The sequence below is a fragment of the Scylla paramamosain genome, chromosome 24 (genome assembly GCF_035594125.1).
Source record: "Scylla paramamosain isolate STU-SP2022 chromosome 24, ASM3559412v1, whole genome shotgun sequence".
NCBI lineage: Eukaryota > Metazoa > Arthropoda > Malacostraca > Decapoda > Portunidae > Scylla > Scylla paramamosain.
In genome coordinates, this window is record NC_087174.1 from 14882275 (window position 1) to 14906144 (window position 23870).

Below are 23870 nucleotides of genomic sequence, written 5' to 3' on the forward strand. Positions count from 1 at the left end.
GCAAAACATTAGTGTACATTATTTTTACTAAAAAGATTAGTGTTACACACATGAAAGTGTCCATAAATGACAATAAAACTTCATTGTGGGGGCACATAAGTTTTCTCTTATCAACACATGCCACACCAGCCAGCCCAAACAGTCGTACAGCATTGCTAATGCCGATATCCTTGTTTTGTGTCAAGTTATTATAGGAAGCTATGTTATTAAGGTACAATTATTACTTGACTATTGCTAAGAGAGAGAGAGAGAGAGAGAGAGAGAGAGAGAGAGAGAGAGAGAGAGAGAGAGAGAGAGAGAGAGAGAGAGAGAAATGTACTATCACAATGGTGCATTACCATGGTGCTCTCTCTCTCTCTCTCTCTCTCTCTCTCTCTCTCTCTCTCTCTCTCTCTCTCTCTCTCTCTCTCTCTCTCTCTCTCTCTCTCTCTCTCTCTCATGTGATCTTGAAAAGGGAAGGCAAATCACTTGTGAATCTTCTAAAGAGTAGAAGATAAAATGTTGAGAATAAACGACAGCAGATCCTCACTGTGAACCATGTCAGTACCCTGAGATGGTTTATAGTAAGAAGAGAGAGAGAGAGAGAGAGAGAGAGAGAGAGAGAGAGAGAGAATCAAAATTATTGTATGTCTGGCACCATCCATCATCCATCCCTCCTCTTAAAGAGAGTGGTGCTGAGACAATGCAAATGTTCCAGCAGGAAGCACTGAAAATATTGTCATGAAGTGTTTTACTTAGGAGTCTGAGTCTGTTCTTAATGAATTATTAAGAGATGCTGCATGTCAATAGATTATTTTTTTTTTTTAAAGGTTTACTGGGCCATGTAAAAGTTTCATAATCTGAAAATGCTTCCTGCTTAACACTGTATTATTCCTCATTTTATAATGAGTTCGACGTGACAAAATCAGAAATATATCATGTAAAAGCCAAGAAAATGTAGTGTATAATGAGATACGACACACAATTGCATGTACTTTGTATAGGACATGCTAGACAGGTAAAGCAATAGTGAGCCGACGCGTTCAATGTGCTCACCTTTAAATGCAATTTACTTGGCACTTGGCACTTGGCACTTGACCCCATGTCACAGCCAGCTACTCACATACAGTAAGGTACAGGACATTGCATGGTTGAAATGTACAACTGCAATTATGCACTGAAATTTTAATAAATATTTAATCAAATAATGAACCAAAACGTATAATGAACTTGCCACTCGTGTTAGCACCAGAATGTTAATATAAATTTCATCAGAATAGCGAACCTAAACTAGCAAGATAAACTTGCCATTTGTGTGAGGTCTGAAATTTTAATAGAAATTCAATTGGAATAACAAACTAAAACTTGCAAGACTAACTCACCAGCTGTGTGAGCTGTTGCTCATCTATCCACCACCTGTCCCTTCCTCCCATTTTTCTTTTCCTCTACCTTCTTTCATCTAGTCTCAAACCTCTCTCCTTGTTACCCTCCCCTCCCCCTTATCTGTCAGAGATAAAGGACAAGGGAGTGATACCTCTCTCTCTCTCTCTCTCTCTCTCTCTCTCTCTCTCTCTCTCTCTCTCTCTCTCTCTCTCTCTCTCTCTCTCTCTCTCTCTCTCTCTCTCTCTCTCTCTCTCTCTCTCTCTCTCTCTTTCTCTCTCTCTATTTTTTTTTTATTTAAACATAGGTACATTATCACCCGAAGGCACACTGCCGTGTGCAACCTATTTTAGGGGTGTGACACAACACACAAATATAAATATAAAGATATATACATATACATACATTCTTTATGGCCTTATGTTAATATTGTTAGCAGGGGCGTTGGGAACAAGCCCCTCCAGTGGTCTGCTGCTAACTTCATGTCCTGGGTATCCATCCCCCTGATATGAGGGACAGAGGACACGAAGATGTTCCACAGTCTGGAGACTCGCCCCCAAAAGGTGCGCTGGTGTTGGCTGGAATGGGAACGCAGCACTTCCACTGAGTCACCACTGGATAACACCGTTCTTGTGTCCCGCGAGGTGACTGTGGGGGGCAGCCGTAGTCCCGCCAGATGTGGCACCCCCTGCACCTGTGCCTTGTGGAACACCACAAGGGCCGCCACGTCCCTGCGGTGTTCTAGTGTGTCAATGGGAGCCTCAGGATGGGTTGGGGCACCTGCTGCTTCCACCAGTCGCAGCGCTCGTCGCAGGATGCCGTCGAGCTTGCTGATGTATGTGGCAGCACAGGACATCCAGGAGAGGGTGGCATACTCCAAATAAGGCTGTATCTGGACCTTGTAGAGCAAGAGCCTCCCTCTCCTGTCGAGCAAGCTGGCCACCCTCCTCAAAGAGGATACTCGGTGTGAGGCCTTAAGGGCAATGTGTTTGATGTGGCGGTCAAACTGCAGTTCTCGATCCACCTCCACCCCCAGAATCTTAACAGACTCCTGGAGTTCGAGAGTAAGGCTACCAAAGCGTAGCCCTCCCTCCACTGCTGGCTTGGCAACGGGGAATCGAGAGATTACCATTGCCTGTGTCTTCTCTGGAGCAAAGGTCACCTGCCAGTGGGCCCCCACTCCTGTATCACCCCAAGCTGCTGATTGATCTCTTCAGCAGCACGCACACTCGTGTCGAGGGTAGGTACAGGAGAGAGTGCAATCGTCACCATAAGCTGAGACCGCTGGCAGCTGTCGGAGAAGATGATCCATGTAGATGTTCCACAGGACTGGCCCCAGCACCGAGCCCTGTGGCACTGACGCTCTCACCTGGATGGACTCAGACGCTTGCCCATTGACAACGACCTGGAGGGTCCTTCCTCGGAGATAGAGCTAAAGGAGGTCACCCTGGATCCCCTTTGCCCTCAGCTTTTCCAGAAGGCCCCCGTGCCAGACCCTGTCGAAGGCGCCCGCTATATCCAGGGCCATCACAACAGTGTCAAGGCCGCCATTAAGGGCGTCCTGCCAGCCCCCGGTGAGGAGCATGAGGAGATCGGAGGTGGACCGCCCAGGTCTGAACCCAAACTGTTGGTCCGAGAGGAGGTAATTGTCCTGGAGGTGGCGACACACCACATCTGCCACCACCCTCTCGAACACTTTCCCCGCCACAGAGAACAGGGAGATTGGTCGATAATTTTTTGGGTCAGATCTGGAGCTCCTCTTGTGTATGGGAGCTACCCAGGCCTCTTTCCACACTAAGGGCCAGGTATTTTCCCATAAGCAGACAGAGAAGACTGTGGTGAGGGGGGACAGCCAGCTTGCGGGCACACTGTTTGAAAACATGCGGGCTGATGTTGTCGGGACCGGTAGCTTTTTGCACATCAAGCCCCCGCAGCAGACGCTCGACAAGCCCCTGTGTCACCTCCACCTTGGTGACAGTCTCTCTGCACTGCTGCTCCAGAAAAGGCGGTGACCTTTCAGGGTTGTCCACCTCCATCTTCCCGGCAAAAAGGGTGGCCAGCAGTTGGGCCTTGTCCTTGCTGCTGGTGGCCACTGTTTCGTCGAGCCTTGTGAGAGGAGGGACAGTGTCCTGATGTTGAGACCCTGTCTACCCACTCCAGGGCCACCAAGCTCTGTCTCTCTCTCTCTCTCTCTCTCTCTCTCTCTCTCTCTCTCTCTCTCTCTCTCTCTCTCTCTCTCTCTCTCTCTCTCTCTCTCTCTCTCTCTCTCTCTCTCTCTCTCTCTCTCTCTCTCTCTCTCTCTCTCTCTCTCTCTCACATTTTTTGTCATTTTTGCTCCATCCTTTCTCACTTTCACACTCATATACATAATTCTATTTTCATTCTCATTCTCATTGTTCTTACTTTCACAGAGAGCGAGAGAGAGAGCGAGAGAGAGAGAGAGAGAGAGAGAGAGAGAGAGAGAGAGAGAGAGAGAGAGAGAGAGATGGCTCCAACTTAGGTGGGATTTACTGTACGTATACACGTGATGCCGACAGTAGGTAAATGTGACCAATTCTTGTCAAAGCAGCGCAAAACTCAGGATGACAATGTGCAAAACTTGGGATGGTAAGAATTTGGGAGTAGGCTTGAAACTTGTGAAGGTACTGTATATATTTGTTGTGTTATCTCAAATGTAGTAGTGCAAATGTGCTCATTTAGATTTTTTTTATTTGGAATTTTTATATCATTTTCTGGTTCCCTGGAACCAATCAGTTTTTTTACATAGGTTCATCAGTCACCATAATGCACAGTTACTATAATGCACAGTTGCCATAATGAATGCTACACTGGAACGAACCATGTTCATTGTTGCATAACCTACTGTAATTGCACCTCACTTTCAATAAGAAAATTAATGTCTGGGATTAGAATATCCAAAACTTAATCATCTGACTTTGCAGTTTCCAGTATAGTTGCAAATTTTTGGTCAGTGATATATTTGTTATAAAAGAAAACGTAAACTAGGGAACTTAGCTATTGTCTGATGGCAAAATACTTGCTCATATATGTTTAGAATTACTAGAGCTGCTTGAATATGGCAAATGTATGAAGCATTTTTGTAATGACTCTTACTGAGTAGCCTTCCCAATTTAGATTACAGAGACTAATTTGTATGCAGGAAAGTAATGTATTTGTGTATATTATATTTTATGTATTTCTACATGCAGCCTGAAGTGCTATATGTATTTAGCAACTCGGACTACTCTCATGACACGATGTGTGGCTGGATGTTTGGTCTTGATTGTGTGCATACTGAGTTAGACCCATGGACTGTAGAGATTCCTGGTGGCAAGCCTGAGCCCAACCACCCAGAACCTGTGCAGGTGAGTGTTTTCTAAAATTGTTTCAAATAGATTTTCACATAAATTTTTTTTGTAGTTCAAGTTAAGAGGCAGGAGAGAATGATGCTCTTTCACATGGCTTTTGTTTGCTCAGCCCACGCCAAGTGTGAAGAAGATTTTACATCTCTCGGATCTCCATGTTGACCTTCTATATGATGAGGGTAGTGCTGCTGTCTGTGACCACCCATACTGTTGCCGGAATGCCTTTGGTACGGCAGGCCCAGGGGTGCCAGCAGCAGGTCACTGGGGAACACTAGCATATTGTGACATTCCTCTGCATACTTTAGAGGATCTTTTGTCTCAGGCTGCTGAAATAACCACCCCAGATCTTGTGTAAGTAAGATTAAAAAGTATATCACAAAATATGTCAACATCCTGATTCATAAGGTATTCACTTAACTTTAGCTTTGTCATATTCTGATATCTAGTATCCAATTATCCAATAGTTCTCAAGTCACTGTTAAGAGTTTGTCACTTATTGTCTTTTCATATAAAGAGATTGTGTTGTTGCAGTTATATTACAGGAGACCTTCCTCCACATGATGTCTGGGCTCAGAATCATGCCACTAATCTGATTGCCATTGAAACCACCATGGAGCTTGTTAGGAAACACTTCCCTGATGTTCCTGTTCTTAACACTCTTGGGAATCATGCATCAGCACCCGTCAATAGGTGAGGACTCCTGAAAATTTACTGGCTGCTTTTTGGCTATATTAATCTTGTATGATCTTTTCAAATTCCCTTAATGAGCCTCCTCTTATTCTGTCCTTGTATTCATCTTGACAGTCTCTTATATCATAATAAACATACAGAAAATTCTGCATATAATTTTTTATAAAGTCAATAGCCATAATCTAACATTAAATGCATACCCTAGTTTAAGAAAATTTGATGAATCTCCACAATGTTTTTAAGTAAGTTTTGGTACAATAATTTTACACATTTGAATATGGCTATACTTATTAAAGTATATGAAGCATATGAAGCTTGTTTCATTTGAGAAATATTTTTGAAATTCATAGATACAAAAAGCTTTAAAAGCCTAGTCAGTAATGGACTGGTTGATGGTCAGTTTTGTTTTTCCAGTAAAAAATTTAATCAAGTTTTTAATGTAGTGAATTTTCTTATGATGTAATTGATTTGACAAACCAAAGTAAATGTACTGAGAAAAATAAAAGTTGTAGAAAAATAAACAGGTGACAGCTTGAGAGTGGAGTGGGTGTGATGTCATAAACTAGGTCAAGTGACTGGTGTCCAGTACAGGATAGCCTACAACAGGGAATCTTGTGAAATTTGAGCATTGCTGTCATTAGTGTTTCATTCCATGATGCTAGAACACAACAATGATAAAAGAAAAAAAAAAGATCACCTGCATGCCTAAAGACAAAAATATAAGCTGTGGTGACTCACAACATCCAATTGTCATGGGCACCTCATTTTGCTGTTAAGTTTGATATAAGTAATGTTAATTGTTGTATTATTTGGGGGTGCAGTTTAGCTAAGTATAAGCAAATGAGTATCATAGTAAACCACTGGATTCATCATACCTGTTACATATTATGTCTTTCCTCTGTAATTACCAGGTATTACTGCTGTTTAAGTGAACACTAATATGTGATAAGCCATAATATGATCTTGCTGGTAAGATGCATTGCAGTGTCTAAAAGACCAAATCACAGAAACTCGCTTTAAAATAATGTACATGACTATAATATAAAGGGAGTGTGCAGCTAAAATGTAAAGTGCTGTTGACCACTACTAATGTACATATATACAGTACTCTAACAGTTTACCTACTGATTTTGCTCAACAGTCTTAATAGAGAAAAGGTCTAATCTCAAGTTCTAATGCATAGGAAACAGATAAAAAGCCTAACATTAACTTCTAGCTTCTGGTCCCCCATGAACCATGAACTAATCAAATCTTATCTAACTAAACCTAACTTTCCCCTACTCCCACTGTCAGATCACCCAAGGGCTGATCAAATCAAACTGCATACTTAATCTTCACATTGATGGCTAAGTCTGAGGGAGTAATCGGCTCATTTGGAAAGGGTGATGCTCTACATTATTTTTTCGCTAATCTGATATGATTTACTTTACAAGACCTAAATAAAATCCATATTAAACATATGCAAAAAGCAGCTCATACATCATATAGGTAAACTGCTCTACAAGTTGTGTGTTTTTTGTGGATAATACCTTAATTTGAAGAGGTCTGGTCATGAAAAGTTAGCTCTGTAAGAAAACAAATATTTTTGTCCTTGTGGTATTTTTCCCTGTACACATTGTAATCACAGGGATGTATATACCCTGAAGCTACTACTAGGCTATACTTATCCTGGTTCTGTTTACAAATCACTTTATTATGATTTACAAGTTTAATTTTTTTGCTACTGAATTGTTTGCTGCCATTACAGGTCATCTAAAACCAAAAATTATCTCAACAAAAACAGAGACATAACATACTTCATCATTAAGAGAACTAGCATATTAAGTAAGGGAGGTCTGACAAAGGAGGTTATAGATGTGATAAAAGAAAAGGAAAATTTGGTAAGACACTATAGACAAAAAGAAAAGCATAGTGATCTTTGGCCTGGAAGAAAGTGAGATAACAAATTGATATAACAGAAACTGAAGAGAGGAAAATGGCTTGACTGGTACTGGGTGTGATGAATGAAAATGATACCAAGTTGAAAGATGAAATAGAGGAGGTGTACATGATTGGTAAATATGAACAAGGAAAGAGTAGACCAGTGAAAATTAAATTAAAATCCAAAACAGCAGCTGAGGAAGCACTGGTAAATGCATGGAAGTTAGCCAAGAGTGAGGAGCACAAACAAGTTTGGCTTAGAAGAGAAATGAATGAGAAATAAAGAAAAAAACTTGGTGAATTGAGAAGACAAGCAAAAGAAAGAAATGAACAAAACACAAGACTAAAGGGAACTTTTTTCTGGAGAGTAATGGACCTAAGGCTGAGAAAGTTGTACACTTGAACAGTGAGAGGTGTGGGAGCTCAGCACTAAGAGAGGGAGGGACATGGAAGGTGGCTCACACTAATGTTGATGGTTTAATCTCAGTGATTGATGAAGTCAGTTAATTTTTTAAAAAACAAATTAAATGGCAATTGTGGAAACTAAGAGAAGAGACTTGGAGACATCAAATTTAGGAGTGGGAAATTATAACATGTGAGCAAAGAACAGAGGTAGAAAAGATGGAGGAGGAATGATGATGCTTGTAAAAAAAATATCAAGGTGGAGAATGTGGGAAAGGCAGAAGGCTTAGTGGAAGGCTTAAATTTAAAACTAATAAATAGAAAAGGAGGAAAATTATATGCTACAGTGGTGTATGTCTCACCAAAAACAAAGGCTTGGAATAGACAAGAGCATGATTAATTGCTGAGTGAAACAGAAAAAAGCTTGATAAAAATATTAAAGAAAATTTTAAAATTATTGTAATGGGAGATTTTAATTGTAAAGAAGTACATTAGGAGGAGTGGAATAAAAGAAAAGGAGATTCATAGGGTGATAAAGTTCTGAAATCGGCAATGATAAGGGTATTATCAGTGGGTTGAGGAAAACACTAGATACAGAGGAGGAGAGGAGTCATCAAGACTTGATTAAATATTTTCAAGAGAAACATATTGTTGAAAACATGAACTATGATTGTCCAATAGGATGTGATGATAAGGTTTCAAATCAAAGATAAAGGAAAAGGAAAGTAGATGGGCAGATTATAGGAATGAATTATTTAAATTTTTTTTTTTTTTTTTATATATAGGAAGGGTACTGGCCAAGGGCAACAAAAATCTAATAAAAAAAATGCCCACTGAAATGCCAGTCCCATAAAAGGGTCAAAGCAGTGGTCAAAAATTGATGGATAAGTGTCTTGAAACCTCCCTCTTGAAGGAATTCAAGTCATAGGAAGGTGGAAATACAGAAGCAGGCAGGGAGTTCCAGAGTTTACCAGAGAAAGGAATGAATGATTGAGAATACTGGTTGACTCTTGCATTAGAGAGGTGGACAGAATAGGGGTGAGAGAAAGAAGAAAGTCTTGTGCAGCGAGGCTGCGGAAGGAGGGGAGGCATGCAGTTAGCAAGATCAGAAGAGCAGTTGGCATGAAAATAGCGGTAGAAGACAGCTAGATATGCAACATTGCGGCGGTGAGAGAGAGGCTGAAGACAGTCAGTTAGAGGAGAGGAGTTGATGAGATGAAAAGCTTTTGATTCCACCCTGTCTAGAAGAGCAGTATGAGTGGAACCCCCCAGACATGTGAAGCATACTCCATGCATGGACAGATAAGGCCCTTGTACAGAGTTAGCAGCTGGGGGGGGTGAGAAAAACTGGCAGAGACGTCTCAGAACACCTAACTTCATAGAAGCTGTTTTAACTAGAGATGAGATGTGAAGTTTCCAGTTCAGATTATAAGTAAAGGACAGCCGAGGATGATCAGTGTAGAAGAGGGGGACAGTTGAGTGTCATTGAAGAAGAGGGGATAGTTGTCTGGAAGGTTGTGTCGAGTTGATAGATGGAGGAATTGAGTTTTTGAGGCATTGAACAATACCAAGTTTGCTCTGCCCCAATCAGAAATTTTAGAAAGATCAGAAGTCAGGCATTCTGTGGCTTCCCTGTGTGATATGTTTACCTCCTGAAGGGTTTAAAATATGGTAAGACTAAATTTTAACAAATGAAGAGATACTTTGGAGAGATGAACTGAAGCACCAAAGGTAAATACAAAGAGAAGATATAACAAAGACTGGTATATTAAAAGATGTGAAGTAGCAAGGCAGGAGAGGAAGAAGGCATGGAATAAATGGAGGAGAAAAAATGCACAGGAGCTGTGGCAAAACTACACAACTGTAAGGATTATTAGAGAAGAAAGGATAAGTTATGAGAAAGATGTTATGGACAAATGTAAGGATGAACCAAAACTATTCTTCAGGTATGTGAATAGCAAAATGAAAAATAGAGAAGGAACAAATAGGTTGAAGGTGAATGGTCAAGTGTGTGAGGATCCAGCTGAAATGGCAGAGATAATGAATAAAAGTTTTCAGTCAGTGTTCACAAAAGAAAAGACATTTATGGGACAGAGTGAGATTAGGAAAGATACTGGTCTAGGAGAAATCCAAGTGACTGAAGAAGATGTGCAGAAATAGTTGGAGAAACTAGATGTTAGAAAGGCCCCTGAACCTGATGGAGTGTCGAGATGGATATTGAAAGAATGCAATCAGCAGTTGATGTGGGTGGTTCACAGTACTTTTTATTGAGAGCTCCTTAAATGAAAGCAAATTCCTCTTTGAATGGAAGAGCAAACATAGTTCCAGTCTACAAAGGTGGTAACAAAAAAGAACCATTGAACTATGGTTCAGTGTCTCTAACAAGCATAGTTTATTAGATTAATAAAGGATAAGTGGATGCAGTACTTAGAAGAAAATAAAGAGATGACAAAACAGCAATTGGGATTTAGAAGATGGAGATTGTGTGTTTTAAAACTTGCCGAGTTTTATTCAAAAGTGGTGGATATAATACAAGAGACAAATGGATGGGCAGACAGTGTATATTCAAACTTGAAGAAAGCCTTTGATTAAGTGCTGTACAGGAGGTTACTGTGGAAGTTGTAGCATAACGGTGGTCTGAGGAGTGGCCTGCTGAGATGGATGGAGAATTTCTTGATTGATAATTGATGAAAACAGTGGTAAAAGATCAAGAGTCATCATGGAGGAAAGTCAAAAGCAGAGTACCCCAAGGTTCAGCACTGGCACTAAACATGTTTGCAATCTATATAAATTATATGACAGGGTGAACAGCTAAATGACCCTTTTTTTGCAGATGATGCCAAGTTGCTGAAAAAAGTTGAGAGTGAGGAAGGTTGTGAAGTGTTGCAAGAGAATCTGAACAAGATATCAGAGTGGAGTCATAGATGGGAAATGGAGTTTAATCTAAAGAAAAGTAAAGTAATGGAATTTAGAAAGAGTGAGAGGAGAGTAAATGGAAATAATGTGTTAAATGGGGAGAGGTTAAGTAAAGCAGAAGAGGAAAAGGATCTTGGTGTTACAGTGAATGGATATTTGACACCGGAGAGACACATCAGGAAAATTACAGGAGAAATCTATAACTTGTTGAGAAGAATAAGCATGGCTTTTATGTATATCAATGAAGAGATGATCAGGAAGATGATTATGTTACTGATAAGACCTAGACTGGAACATGCAGTTGTAGTGTGGTTGCCTTACAAGTAAAAGAGTGTAAGGAAGTTGGAGAGAGTTCAGAGAGCAGCAATGAAGATGGTACCAAATATAAGAGACATCATATGAAGTGAGATTGGCAAGGTTACTCCCACCAACATTGGAAAAAAGGAGAGAAATGGGAGACATGATTGCAATATATAAAGCATATGAGAAGGTGGAGGAGGTGGACTGGAATGATTTGATGGTTTGGGACACACTAAGTTACTAGAGGGCATGGAAAGAGACTGAAGAAGAGTGCTTATAGAAGAGACATCCAAAAGTATAGTTTCCCTTATAGAAGTATAGATATATGGAACAGTCTGGATGAGGAGATAGTAAACACAAAAGATATACATAGATTCAAGGCTTGGTTGGATATTAAAAGATATGGACATGGGATAGCACAAGCATAGCTCTTTTCCCATACAGCACAACTAGGTAAACACAACAACCAGGTAAATACACAACTGGGTAAATACATGTAGCACTGAAAGTAACTGCTGAAGATTCAAGAAATCTAGCCTATAAAGACATGGAGCACAGTGTAGCAGGCAAGGAGCATGTCAGCCTATATAGCTAGTGACATCACAGCAGAGGATTCAGCCATCCTCAGTATGATGATAATTTTCAAATTAGATTGCCTGTTTTTTCAGAAATAAAAAAATGCAGAGAATATTTAATGATATTCCAGTGATTGCTTGCATCTATTTTGTTACTGTATGTAATATCTACATGATGTGAGCATCACATTGCACAAACAGGCAACTTACTTCTCCTTGGTCTGAAAAAATCTACTGAGAGAAAGTAACTACATGACAACTTTGGTTAATCCCTTATATCTTTTTGAAAGCATAGAATAATGGATTCAGTGTTTGACATATTGACATGAGGGAAAGTTATCTTTTGTGACTGCTCCTTGCTTTGGCTAAAAAAAATGGTTGTGTTTGTTTTAAACAGTGCGTTCTACTGAGGTGATGTGTGATGCCTGAAAATACACATGGTACATAGTTACATAGTACATAGTTACATAGTATATAGTTACATCGTACATAGTTATGTAGTACATAGTACATAGTTACATAGTATGTAGTTATATAGTACAAATGCAGTTTCACTAGGATGGTGAAACAAATTGAAAAGTGCACCACATAACTATTGGCAGTGAAAAGACTGTGAGTGTGTTGATGAAGAAATAGAGTGATGAGGAATGCCAGGATGTCTCACCACAAACATGGTGGTGGGCCATCCCAAAATGTTTGACAATACCTTGCATGGTATCAAGAGACAGATAAAGGTACATCCTCAGCTTTTTTTTTTTTTTGCTTACAGCAAAAAAAAAAAAAAAAACATTTTGGGGTGGCCCACCACCATGTTTGTGGTGAGGCACATCCTGGCATCCCTCATTGCTCCATTTCTTCACCAGCACAATCACATTCTTTTCACTGCCAATAGTTATAAGGGTTATTTTTCTATTCATTTCATCAGTCTAGCGAAACTCTAACATTTGTACTATGTAACTGTGGCCTGTATATTTTCCAGGCATCACACTTTGCCTCAATACAACACCTTGGTTAAAACAAACACAACCGTTTTGTTAGCCAAAGCAAGGAGTGGTCACAAAAGATCATTTTCCTTCATGCCAATATGTCACACAGTGAATCTGTTATTCTATGCTTTCAAAAACATGAGGGACTAATCTAAGTTGCCATGTAGTTATTTTCTCCTAGCAGATTTTTACAGACTAAGGAAGAGTGAGTTGCCAGTTTATGCAGTGTGACACTCATGTCAGCAGGAGTTTTAATTGTGAATGTCACTGACTGTATATAATATTTGAGATAGGCTATATCTGTCTACTTTCTTCCCAGATTTCCACAAATTTTTATAGGAGTTGGAAATCTGTCTTCCAGAAGATTTTAGATATGCTTGCTTCTCTCTGGTCATAGAAGATAATATTTCTACTGGACAGTGGGTGGTTTTGTTACAGAGGATGGTTTGTCCAGTGGTGTATTACCCTTGCCTTGTGTATATGTTGTCTATACTGTCTGTGCCCTAGAACTTGGCTCATTGGTTCTTTCCAGCTTGAGGAATTAAGTTGGCATTTGTTATCCTCCCTTCTCGGTGGCTGGGTTAAACTGAGTAGCAGCCTCAGAGATTTGATAGTTGTAGACGACAAGCAGATGTCTGGATTCATTGTATTTGTGCCCTGCACTAAGGCACATAGGAGGTGGCTTAGGGGAGCTGACCTGAGTTAGTAGCAGCTGTAAGAGGGGCTGAACCTCATTGTAACAATATATATACATACATACATATACAGTAAAATCCCTCTTATCCAGCATCAACGGGACCGCTGACATGCTGGATACTTGAATATTGCCGGATACTTGAATAGAAGTGAAATTATGTCCACAATCACCACCCTACACTCACGCATCTTACCATAACAAAGATCAGCTGATCTGATCAGCTGCTTAAGTGTAAGCACAACACGCTTCCTCTTTTCTACAACTTTAGGCATGATGAAGGCGTCAGGTGATAAACAGTGCACACACGGGACTGAGTCACTGAGTAAACACAGTGCAGTGGGCCGTGGGTGGCGTGAAGCAGTGCGCTCTGGTGGCGAGGGGACAAAGTATGCCTCGCGCGGGGATTTTATGAGTACACATTGATTTTTTATTGATTTTAAGGCTCGGGGAAAAATGTGCCGGATACTTGAAGCTGCCGGATACTCGAATGCCGGATGAGAGGGATTTTACTGTATATATATATATATATATATATATATATATATATATATATATATATATATATATATATATATATATATATATTCTGGGTGTAACACAAGTTTCTGTGGATATTGCCACAGGTGAGAGTACAGGTTATTCTAAGTGGAAAATGTTCTATGCACATATGCATTTTGAGTCGTCATTTAATCATGGCAAGTGTGGACCGGTGACAGATACAATGGCTGGGTCAGGTGCATATCCATGGTGAGGATCTGAAATTTTGAATAATTCAGTCATGATTTCTACAAGCTTCGGAGCTTTACAGCATCCCATGACCAATACCGATTACCAATGATACACAGTGATACACAATGATTACACAGTGATAATATGGATGAAATAGATGACAAATAAGTTAATAGGCTGCATAGCACCATGTACTGCCTGGGCAGGGAGTGGGAAGGAGTGAGGCTAGCAGCAAATCAGCTGATTGTTAGTCAGATCACACGATTTCGTTCCGAGACAGTGACAGTGAATGAATTCTCATTGTATTGCATAACTTAAAATAATGTGGAGTGTGTGGAAATGGTGCTTCTCCACCTGGCCTGGCAGTTGTATCTATCACCAGGCCACACTTGCATTTCATACTATGGCTAAACAACACTTCAAAATGCACATGTGCATAGAACATTTTCAACTTAGAATAACCTGTACTTTCATCTCTGGCAATATCTGCAGAAACTCATGTGTGTGTGTGTGTGTGTGTGTGTGTGTGTGTGTGTGTGTGTGTGTGTATATATATATATATATATATATATATATATATATATATATATATATATATATATATATATATATATATATATATATATATATATATATATATATATATATATATACGAGTATATGTGTGAAGCCAGGCATTAAGTTTTCTTTGAGGAATATGATGTTAAAAGCTATGGCACATTCTCCATTATTTCTTGAGGGTGTTTTCTATTTTTTGTATAGTCTTCCAGAGGTGTTCAGCCTTTCATCGGCTGCTGACTTCCTTGAGATTCTATGAGACACTCTGCCTGCTGAGAACCACCTCATTGCCTCCCTTAACATAGAGAGCCTGTTCACGAATGTCCCCATTGATACTATAATTGATTTCATCCTCCAGCAAGTTCACAACAACAAAGAAACTACGCCCCTGAAAATTTCTGAAAATACACAGAAGACATTACTGCAGATCTGCATGAAGGAGGTACTGTTCATCTGCCCTAGTGGTAATATGTACCAACAGATTGACAGCATAGCAATGGGCAGCCCACTAAGAGTACTGTTCATGAATTTCTTCATGGGCAGCATTGAATCATCCCTGCTCACTGACAACAAGCCCTCTTTACTGTCGTTACGTAGATGACATTTTCGTGTGAGCCAAGAATGTTCAGGAACTGCAGGAACTCAGACAACGTTTTATCACCGCCTCTGGACTCAACTTCACTTATGAAGAAGCATGTGAAGGATGCCTTCCCTTCCTTGACATCCTTGTGACAGGAAGCAGAGTGGGATTCAAGATTACAGTTTATACCAAGCCTACAAATCAAGGACTTTGCCTGAACGGGAATAGTGAGTGTCCCAAACACTACCTTCAATCAACTATTAGTGCATATGTCAGAAGAGCTTTTTCCCACTGCTCAACTTGGAATGACACCCACCAAGAGACAGAACGGGTCACCCAAGTACTCACTAACAATGGCTACCATAACTCCGATGTATCAAGAGTCATCAAGATGCATATGGATAAATGGAATGAACAGCAAAACACCGAAGCACAGGAGAAGCACAAAACCATCAAGTTATTCTACAGAAACTTCATGTCAACTGAGCACAAGATGGATCAAGAAATAATAAGAAGCAAAATAAACAAGAACGTGCACCTACCGATGCAGAACAAGAGATCAAACTTATCATCTACTATTCTGAAACTGACCCTGCATAACCAACAGTGAGGAGTGTGGGCCTCATTCTTACATTGGAATAATGAGGACCTCCCTATCTCAGCATCTCACCTTCCACCTATCCAACAGCACTATCAAAAACCACTATGCTGCCAAGCATAACTCAAGCCTCACTCGTCAAGATTTGGAAAGTAAAACAACAGTACTTGACAGGGAAGGTGACTATCGACATCTCCTCTTCCCAGATGCAATATACATAACAACAAAGATACCTACAATCAACAGGCAAGCAGATAACTTCCAAGTACTTCCCACAGCAAGACGCAAAGGAGCTCAGCAAGTCACGAGTTGACTCAGGCGAGCCAATCACTGTGCTCAGCCCTGCCCTCTCCTGTCCCTGTGATCTGTCAAGACAGTATATAACCAGCCCACTCACCATACACTGACCAGACCCAGCCTGAAGATGGATCTAGGAAGATCTGAAATGTCGCCATATGGACAAATACTCAGCAAACTTCCTGAACACCTCTGGAAGACTATATGAAAAATAGAAAACACCTACAAGAAAATAAATAATGGAGAATGTGCCATAGCTTTTAACATTGTCTTCCTTATATATATATATATATATATATATATATATATATATATATATATATATATATATATATATATATATATATATATATATATATAGACACTCCTGAGTTATGGACAAGTTAAGTTCAAGATGTCCATTTGAAAGTCATGATGCCTGCAAGTTGTTAATTTGTACAATATTTTGGGTGTATGGTACCCTCTCAAGTATCACACTTGCTTTTCTCCAAAGTCATAGCATGAAAAACCTTATTTATGCTGGCCATATAGCCTAGCACTGTGCAAATGTGTTTTGTGCTCACAGTCAGTATGATGTAGCATTGTAAATGCCATATGAATGTGTGTTTTGTCCTCACATTTGGCATGATGCACAGTGCTGCCACTACATAAGTGTGTGTTTTGTCTCCACATTCAACATGATGCAGCAGTGTGGCCACCAAATAAGTGTGTGTTTTGTCCTCACATTTGGCATTACACAGCAGTGCAGCTGTCACATGAGTTTGTTTTGTCCTCATATTCTGTGTGATACAGCAGTTTGGCCTCACCACATTTAAAATTGTGTGAGTGTGAGTGTCTCTTTCTCATATTTGGTGTCATGCACTGGTGTGGTGCCATCACATTTAGAACTGTGTGACTGTTTTGTCCATACATTCGGTTTGATGCAGCTGTGCAGCAAGAAGTTTTGATCTTGATCTCATCTTGATCTTGATGTTACAGGTGGCGTGGGATTATTCTTGAGCCAGGTCTTTGTATTGGCAACTGCTGTAGGGAAGAAGAGAATGGCAAACAGAAAATTAACAATATCTTTCACACCACTAGTTCCTACATCTAGTGCACCACATTTTCTTCAGGAACTCCTTCACTGCCTCAATCATCCGATCATTTTTCTCTCCACACAGTTCCAGCAGTAGCATCATCCATTCCATTCCATTCCTGTCTTCTCCACTCTGACATGCCCCAATTCCTTCAGCACGACTTACATAATTTCATCCCTGTCTCTGGCGTACTTCATACACTCCAGCATCACATCATGCTCCACTGTGTCATCCTCTCCCATGTCACGCATCTGGCACACTTTGCTGTGGGACTCAGACCATCTGTAATCCTTATATTCACATCCATACACTATGCTCTTGCTTGGAAGAGAAGCTCAACCAGGCTTCCCTCATACCAGTTTTCATACATTGGGGCCTCTTTCTCTATACCATTCCAAGTATTTTTTTGCTCCATCTTATTCTTCCATTCACTCAGTCCCACACATTTTACTACTCTGTCTATCTCACTTTTCCACTTTGTTACGTCCCATTGTAACCCTTCCATTTCTAACAATCGTAATCCAGTCACATTCAATATGTCTCCTCTCAAACAGGTGAAAAGTCCGAGTAGTTTTCATGCCACTCTTTACTACTATCTTAATATACTTCTTCCCCCACCTGCTACTAGCTCTTATCCAACTTGTTTACTTCCCTCGTTTTCAATGTCACACACCCTTCTCTCACATCAAACATCTCACCTACACTACCAATCTCATCCCAAAACAGTCTTTATAATTTTTTTCCTTGTCTATTATAACTACGCCCATATTTTCACTGTCTGACATCCTCTCACTTCTCAGGAACCTTTATCATTTATGGCCACATCCCATGCCCTTCTTCCTTAACCTTTAAAGAATGGATGATGGGTTTTTCCAGCTGCAAGATAGTTTCTCTTATCCCACTCTTCTTTTGAAGTTAGCACTATGATTTTTGGTCAGCCTTCACACAACTACTCAGTGAATTTTTTTTTTTTTTCTCTGCTGTGTCCAGTTCCAAACCAAGCTTTCCAAGGCCAGTGTCTTCCACTCATAAGCCTGCTCTTGATAGGAGAAAATGTAAGGGAGGCCATGTGGGCCACAAGTTTGGTGACCAATGTGAAAATTTGGTGAAATATGGGTTGTCAATGAGGAGCACGGGGAGAAATAGTTGCTCGCCATCTAAACTCTAGGCAGCATTCCAAACACAGGTCTGCCAGAGGAAGAAAGCTACTCTACTTTATAACATCACCACAGAAAAATCATGTGATTTATAGAATTCAGGTTTGTGGCAGATTAAAGAGGAAGGATGGATAAAGGGAATGCTTTTATATCTAACTCATTCAGAGCTGTGAAATTCATAATGGAAATGGAACAATTTTAATGAAAATGTCAAAACATTGCCACATGGGGAGAAGCAGTTCACAGTAACACCCCTGTTCTTTAGTGGTCAAGAATTAAATCATGCACCTTTTACACTTCACTTTAGCATTCATCAGCTTTCGCTTCATTTGTCGCTGCTGCTTCATATATGCTGTCCATACATTCTAGTATTCATTTTCAGCCTCTTCACTTTCATGACTCTTCTCAACTGCATGCACACCCTGTTTAGTCTCTTTCATTTTTTTCATGCATCCTTGATCTCTTCCTTCCACCAGTTTCATTTTCACATATTCTACCTGGCTGGATTCTGCATCTTTTGCATTCTCTATAATATAAAACTGTCATTCACTTCATTCATACCATTCATATTTTCATCCTTCTAATTCCTTTCACTCAAGTCTATTGAAAATTCTCCCATCTTACATCTCCCAGCTCCCCTTTCTTCTTCTTTGCTTTAATTTCTTCCATGTGAAGTTTTGTAACACCAGCATATTGTGATCTGACAGTGTTGATCACTCCATCCTTGTCTATGAGACACAATATCTTGCATTCTCCCATTCACTAGTATGTAATCAATTGCTGATCTCTGATTTCTTGCACTCCAAGTTACATCCAACAACACAGCACCCCTTGATCTTGATGTTACAGGTCACTCAGGATTTCTCCTGTGCCAGGCCTCTTATTCATATCTATATGTTTGTAATTTGGATGCTCATAAGTTGGGGAGCATCTGTGTTTATATATATATATATATATATATATATATATATATATATATATATATATATATATATATATATATATATATATATATATATATATATATATATATATATATGTATACTGTATTTGATGGCTTATAAGATGCATGGGCTTATAAGATGCACCTCAGTTTGGGCAGGCATTGAAAAAAAAAAAGGACAAATAAGTGGGTTTAAGCTCTGAATATGAAGTGAAGGATTTCACCTGATATTTGAAGCCCGCTCATATATTCATATATATTCAGATCCTTATTAGATCGCAATATTTTACATTTAAAAACTTGAATATTTGCTAGGACCAATCAACACTGGTCCTTAGACCAATCCTGCTAAACTTTAATATTTGCTAGGATCTACCAATACTGGGCCTTAAACCAATCCTGCTGTGAGATGTAAACAAATATGGTGTAGGCAGTGGCATTGTCAGAGCCCAGAGGGGGTAATAAAGTTTGTACATCATATTTTTTTTTTTATCATCATTCTACACATAATTCTTGTTGCAATATTTTAGTACATTTTCACATAAGGATGTGTGAAAATAGATTTACCTTACTCTCAAGAATGTAATTTTATTTGAAATATTCAGCACATTTAAAAAAAAGTGAAAATAAATTTGTTCTATTCATCATGAAATTTAGCATAATTGTGTTTTTTTTTTTTATTTATATTCAAATTCATGAAAATAACTTTGTTCTGTTCATGTCTTGCCACAAGGAATAGTGACATCATACTAGGGAACACAGTGAATCTTGCATGTATCACCAGGTTTGGTGTGTGACCGCAAGTTTGTTTTGGTACATGCAATATAAGCATCGTCACTTAATTTCTTCCTGATATGTTATTTTATGTGAATTAATAGTAAGTTATACATTCCTACCTTGCAAAAAAGAGTTGTTTTATGTGGTGTAGAAGAGATCATCACTTTACATGTGCAAAGATATTTGGGATTTAATTTAAGGGCCACTGATGGCACTCCATCACTTGACAGGCACTCCAGGATGGGACGTTGCCATAGACTTACCACTAGCCACTGCCCCAAAGCTGAACTTTGGCCTTATAAGATGCAGGCTCATATTCTGAGACTTTTTTTTGGAAAGAAGGGCATGTCTTATAAGTCATCAAATATGGTATTTATATATATATATATATATATATATATATATATATATATATATATATATATATATATATATATATATATATATATATATATATATATATATATATATATATATATATATATCACAGGAGGAGGCAGGAGGCACCTGCTGAAACGATAATTACTCCCAGTGAGGTCTAAAGCACTGGATCAGGGGGTGTTGTGAACTTATCATTAAACCCAACTGTGACTTCACTGAATGTTTCCCTTTGTGTCTCACAACACAAGGGGGGCAGTCACAGCCTGCACTCTAAAGACAACTCTCTTTCTCCACACAAAACTACAAGCACCTTATAACACACACACCCTTCACTCAAAATTCATGGCGACTCCTACACCAGCTTCAGAGTCCCCATCTAGGAAGGGGACCACAAATGTCCCCAGGTCGGACTGCCCTTCTTATGATGACCCTAAGCGTCTTGACACCCCCTCAACTTTTTCTTCATTAACTTCTGCAACATTTGTGGTCTAAGATCTAATTTTCAATCTGTAGAACAACACCTCTCCTCTTTTAAACCTCATCTTCTTTTCCTCACTGAAACTCCGGTGTCTGAGGCAACTGATAGTAGCCCCTTTTCTGTTCTCTCCTACTTTCTCTATCCTTATTTTCGATCCAAAGCTGGGTGTTGCATTTATGTGTGCAACAACTTAACCTGCTCTCGTGCCTACGCTCTTGAATCTTCCAAGTTTTCCACCATCTGGCTATGACTACAGTCACTCTCAAACCAAATTTATCTGAGCTGTATACCTCTCACCTAACTCCTCAGACTATGAGAAATCTTACTTCGGCAAATCACTTGTCTGCTAGATGGTGCCGTTCACATGAGATACACTACACTTCGCCACACAGTCAGTTACTACGCAGACACCACACAACTTTACTTCTAAAGTGGAGCACATTCTGACTCTCTTCCCTTTTGCAGAGATCTTCATTCTTGGAGACTTCAATGTTCACCACCAGTTTTGGCTTTTCTCTCCCTTCACTGACCATCTTGATGAACTAGCCTTCAACTTTGCTATCCTCCACAACCTAGAGCAATTGGTGCAACATCCTACTCGAATTCCTGATCGTCTTGGAAATATGCCCAACGTTCTTGACCTTTTCCTGACCTCTATTCCTTCTGCTTATGCTGTCACCCTCTCTTCTCCATTGGGCTCCTCCAACCACAATCTCATATCTGTATCTTATCCTGTTCCTCCAATCCCTCCTCAGGATCCACCAAAGCGAAGGTGCCTCTGGTGTTTTGCCTCTGCTAGTTCGGGGGACCTGAGGAGATATTTTGCTGATTTTCCTTGGAATGACTATTGCTTCCATGTCAGAGACCCGTCTTTGTGTGCTGAGTGCATAACAGAAGTGATAGTGTCTGGCATGGAGACGTACACTCCTCACTCTTTTTCTTGACCTAAACCTTCCAAACCTTGGTTTAACACAGTTTGTTCTCATGCTATACATGATAGAGAGGTGCCCCACAAAAGATACTTAAGCATTCTATCACCAGAATCTCATGCACTTTATATTATTTCTCCAATTAGCCAAAAACCCCTTCATTAACAGAAAGTGTCAAAATCTTTCAAAATCTAACTCCTCTCGTGACTTCTGCCATCTAACCAAAAATATGTCCAATAACTTTGCTTCTTCTTTCTCTCCTTTATTTAAACCAGATGGCACCACTGCTATCACATCTATTTCTAAAGCTGAACTCTTTGCTCAAACCTTTGCTAAAAAGGTTTCTTTCTCTCCTCCACCTTCTGACTACTTCATGCTACTTATTATAATTCTTCACAATGATGTTTTCCATGCCCTTGCTGGCCTAAACCCTCGGAAGGCTTATGGACCTGATGGGGTCCCTCCTATTGCTCTCCAAAACTGTTCCTTCATGCTTGCACCTTGCTTAGTCGAACTCTTTCAGCTCTGTCTGTCAACATCTACCTTTCCTTCTTGCTGGAAGTTTGCGTACATTCAGCCTGTTCCTAAAAAGGGTGACCGTTCTAATCCCTCAAATTACCATCCTATTGCTTTAACTTCCTACCTATCTAAAGTTTTTGAATCTATCCTCAACAGGAAGATTCTTAAACATTTATCACTTCACAACCTTCTATCTGATTGCCAGTATGGGTTCCGTCAAGGCCGCTCTACTGGTGATCTTCTGGCTTTCCTTACTAAGTCTTGGTCATCCTCCTTTAGAGATTTTGGTGAAACTTTTGCTGTTGCCTTGAACATATCAAACGCTTTTGATAGAGTCTGGCACAAAGCTTTGATTTCCAAACTACCCTTCTACGGCCACAGAATGCCTGACTTCTGATCTTTCTAAAATGTCTGATTGGGGCAGAGCAAACTTGGTATTGTTCATTGCTTCAAAAACTCAATTCATCCATCTATTAACTCGACACAACCTTCCAGACAACTATCCCCTCTTCTTCAATGACACTCAACTGTCCCCCTCTTCTACACTGAACATCCTTGGTCTGTCCTTTGCTTATAATCTGAACTGGAAATTTCACATCTCATCTCTAGCTAAAACAGCTTCTATGAAGTTAGGCATTCTGAGATGTCTCCGCCAATTTTTTTCACCCTCCCAGTTGCTAACTCTGTACAAGGTCCATGTATGGAGTATGCTTCACATATCTGGGGGGGTTCCATTCATACTGCTCTTCTAGACAAGGTGGAATCAAAAGCTTTTCATCTCATCAACTCCTCTTCTCCAACTGACTGTCTTCAGCCTCTCTCTCATCGCTGCAGTGTTACATCTCTAGCTGTCTTCTACTGCTATTTTCATGCTAACTACTCTTCTGATTTTGCTAACTGCATGCCTCCCCTCCTCCCGCGGCCTCGCTGCACAAGACTTTCTTCTTTCTCTCACCCCTATTCTGTCCACCTCTCTAATGCAAGTATTCTCAATCATTCATCCCTTTCTCTGGTAAACTCTGGAACTCCCTGCTTGCTTCTGTATTTCCACCTTCCTATGACTTAAATTCCTTCAAGAGGGAGGTTTCAAGACACTTATCCTTCAATTTTTTACTACTGCTTTGACCCTTTTATGGGACAGGCATTTCAGTGGGCATTTTCTTTTATTGGATTTTTGTTGCCCTTGGCCAGTGTCCCTCCTACATAAAAAAAAAAAAAAAAAAAAAATAATAATATATATATATATATATATATATATATATATATATATATATATATATATATATATATATATATATATATATATATATATATATATATATATATATATATATATATATATATATATATATATATATATATATATATATATATATATATATATATATATATATATATATATATATATATATATATATATATATATATATATATATATATATATATATACACTATATATATATATATATATATATATATATATATATATATATACATGCATACACACACACACACACACACACACACACACACTCAGTGGAACCTCAGTTTTTTAACTTAATTCATTCCTGAATGCCATTCAAAATCCGAAAAGTTCGAAAACTATTTTCCCCATAGGAATCATTGTAAAATAGATTA

The 23870-nt window shown here is 39.4% G+C and overlaps 1 protein-coding gene across 4 annotated transcripts in view; it reads left to right on the forward strand.

The window, feature by feature from the left end:
- Nucleotides 1–23870, forward strand: part of LOC135112808 (sphingomyelin phosphodiesterase-like) — a 126675-nt gene that overhangs the window by 21771 nt on the left and 81034 nt on the right. For all 4 annotated transcript variants that reach the window (XM_064027634.1, XM_064027633.1, XM_064027635.1 and 1 more), the window contains exons 4-6: nt 4569–4724; nt 4837–5075; nt 5256–5414. In XM_064027634.1, coding sequence (XP_063883704.1) covers nt 4569–4724; nt 4837–5075; nt 5256–5414 — 554 coding nt within the window. The remainder of the gene's footprint in view (nt 1–4568; nt 4725–4836; nt 5076–5255; nt 5415–23870) is intronic.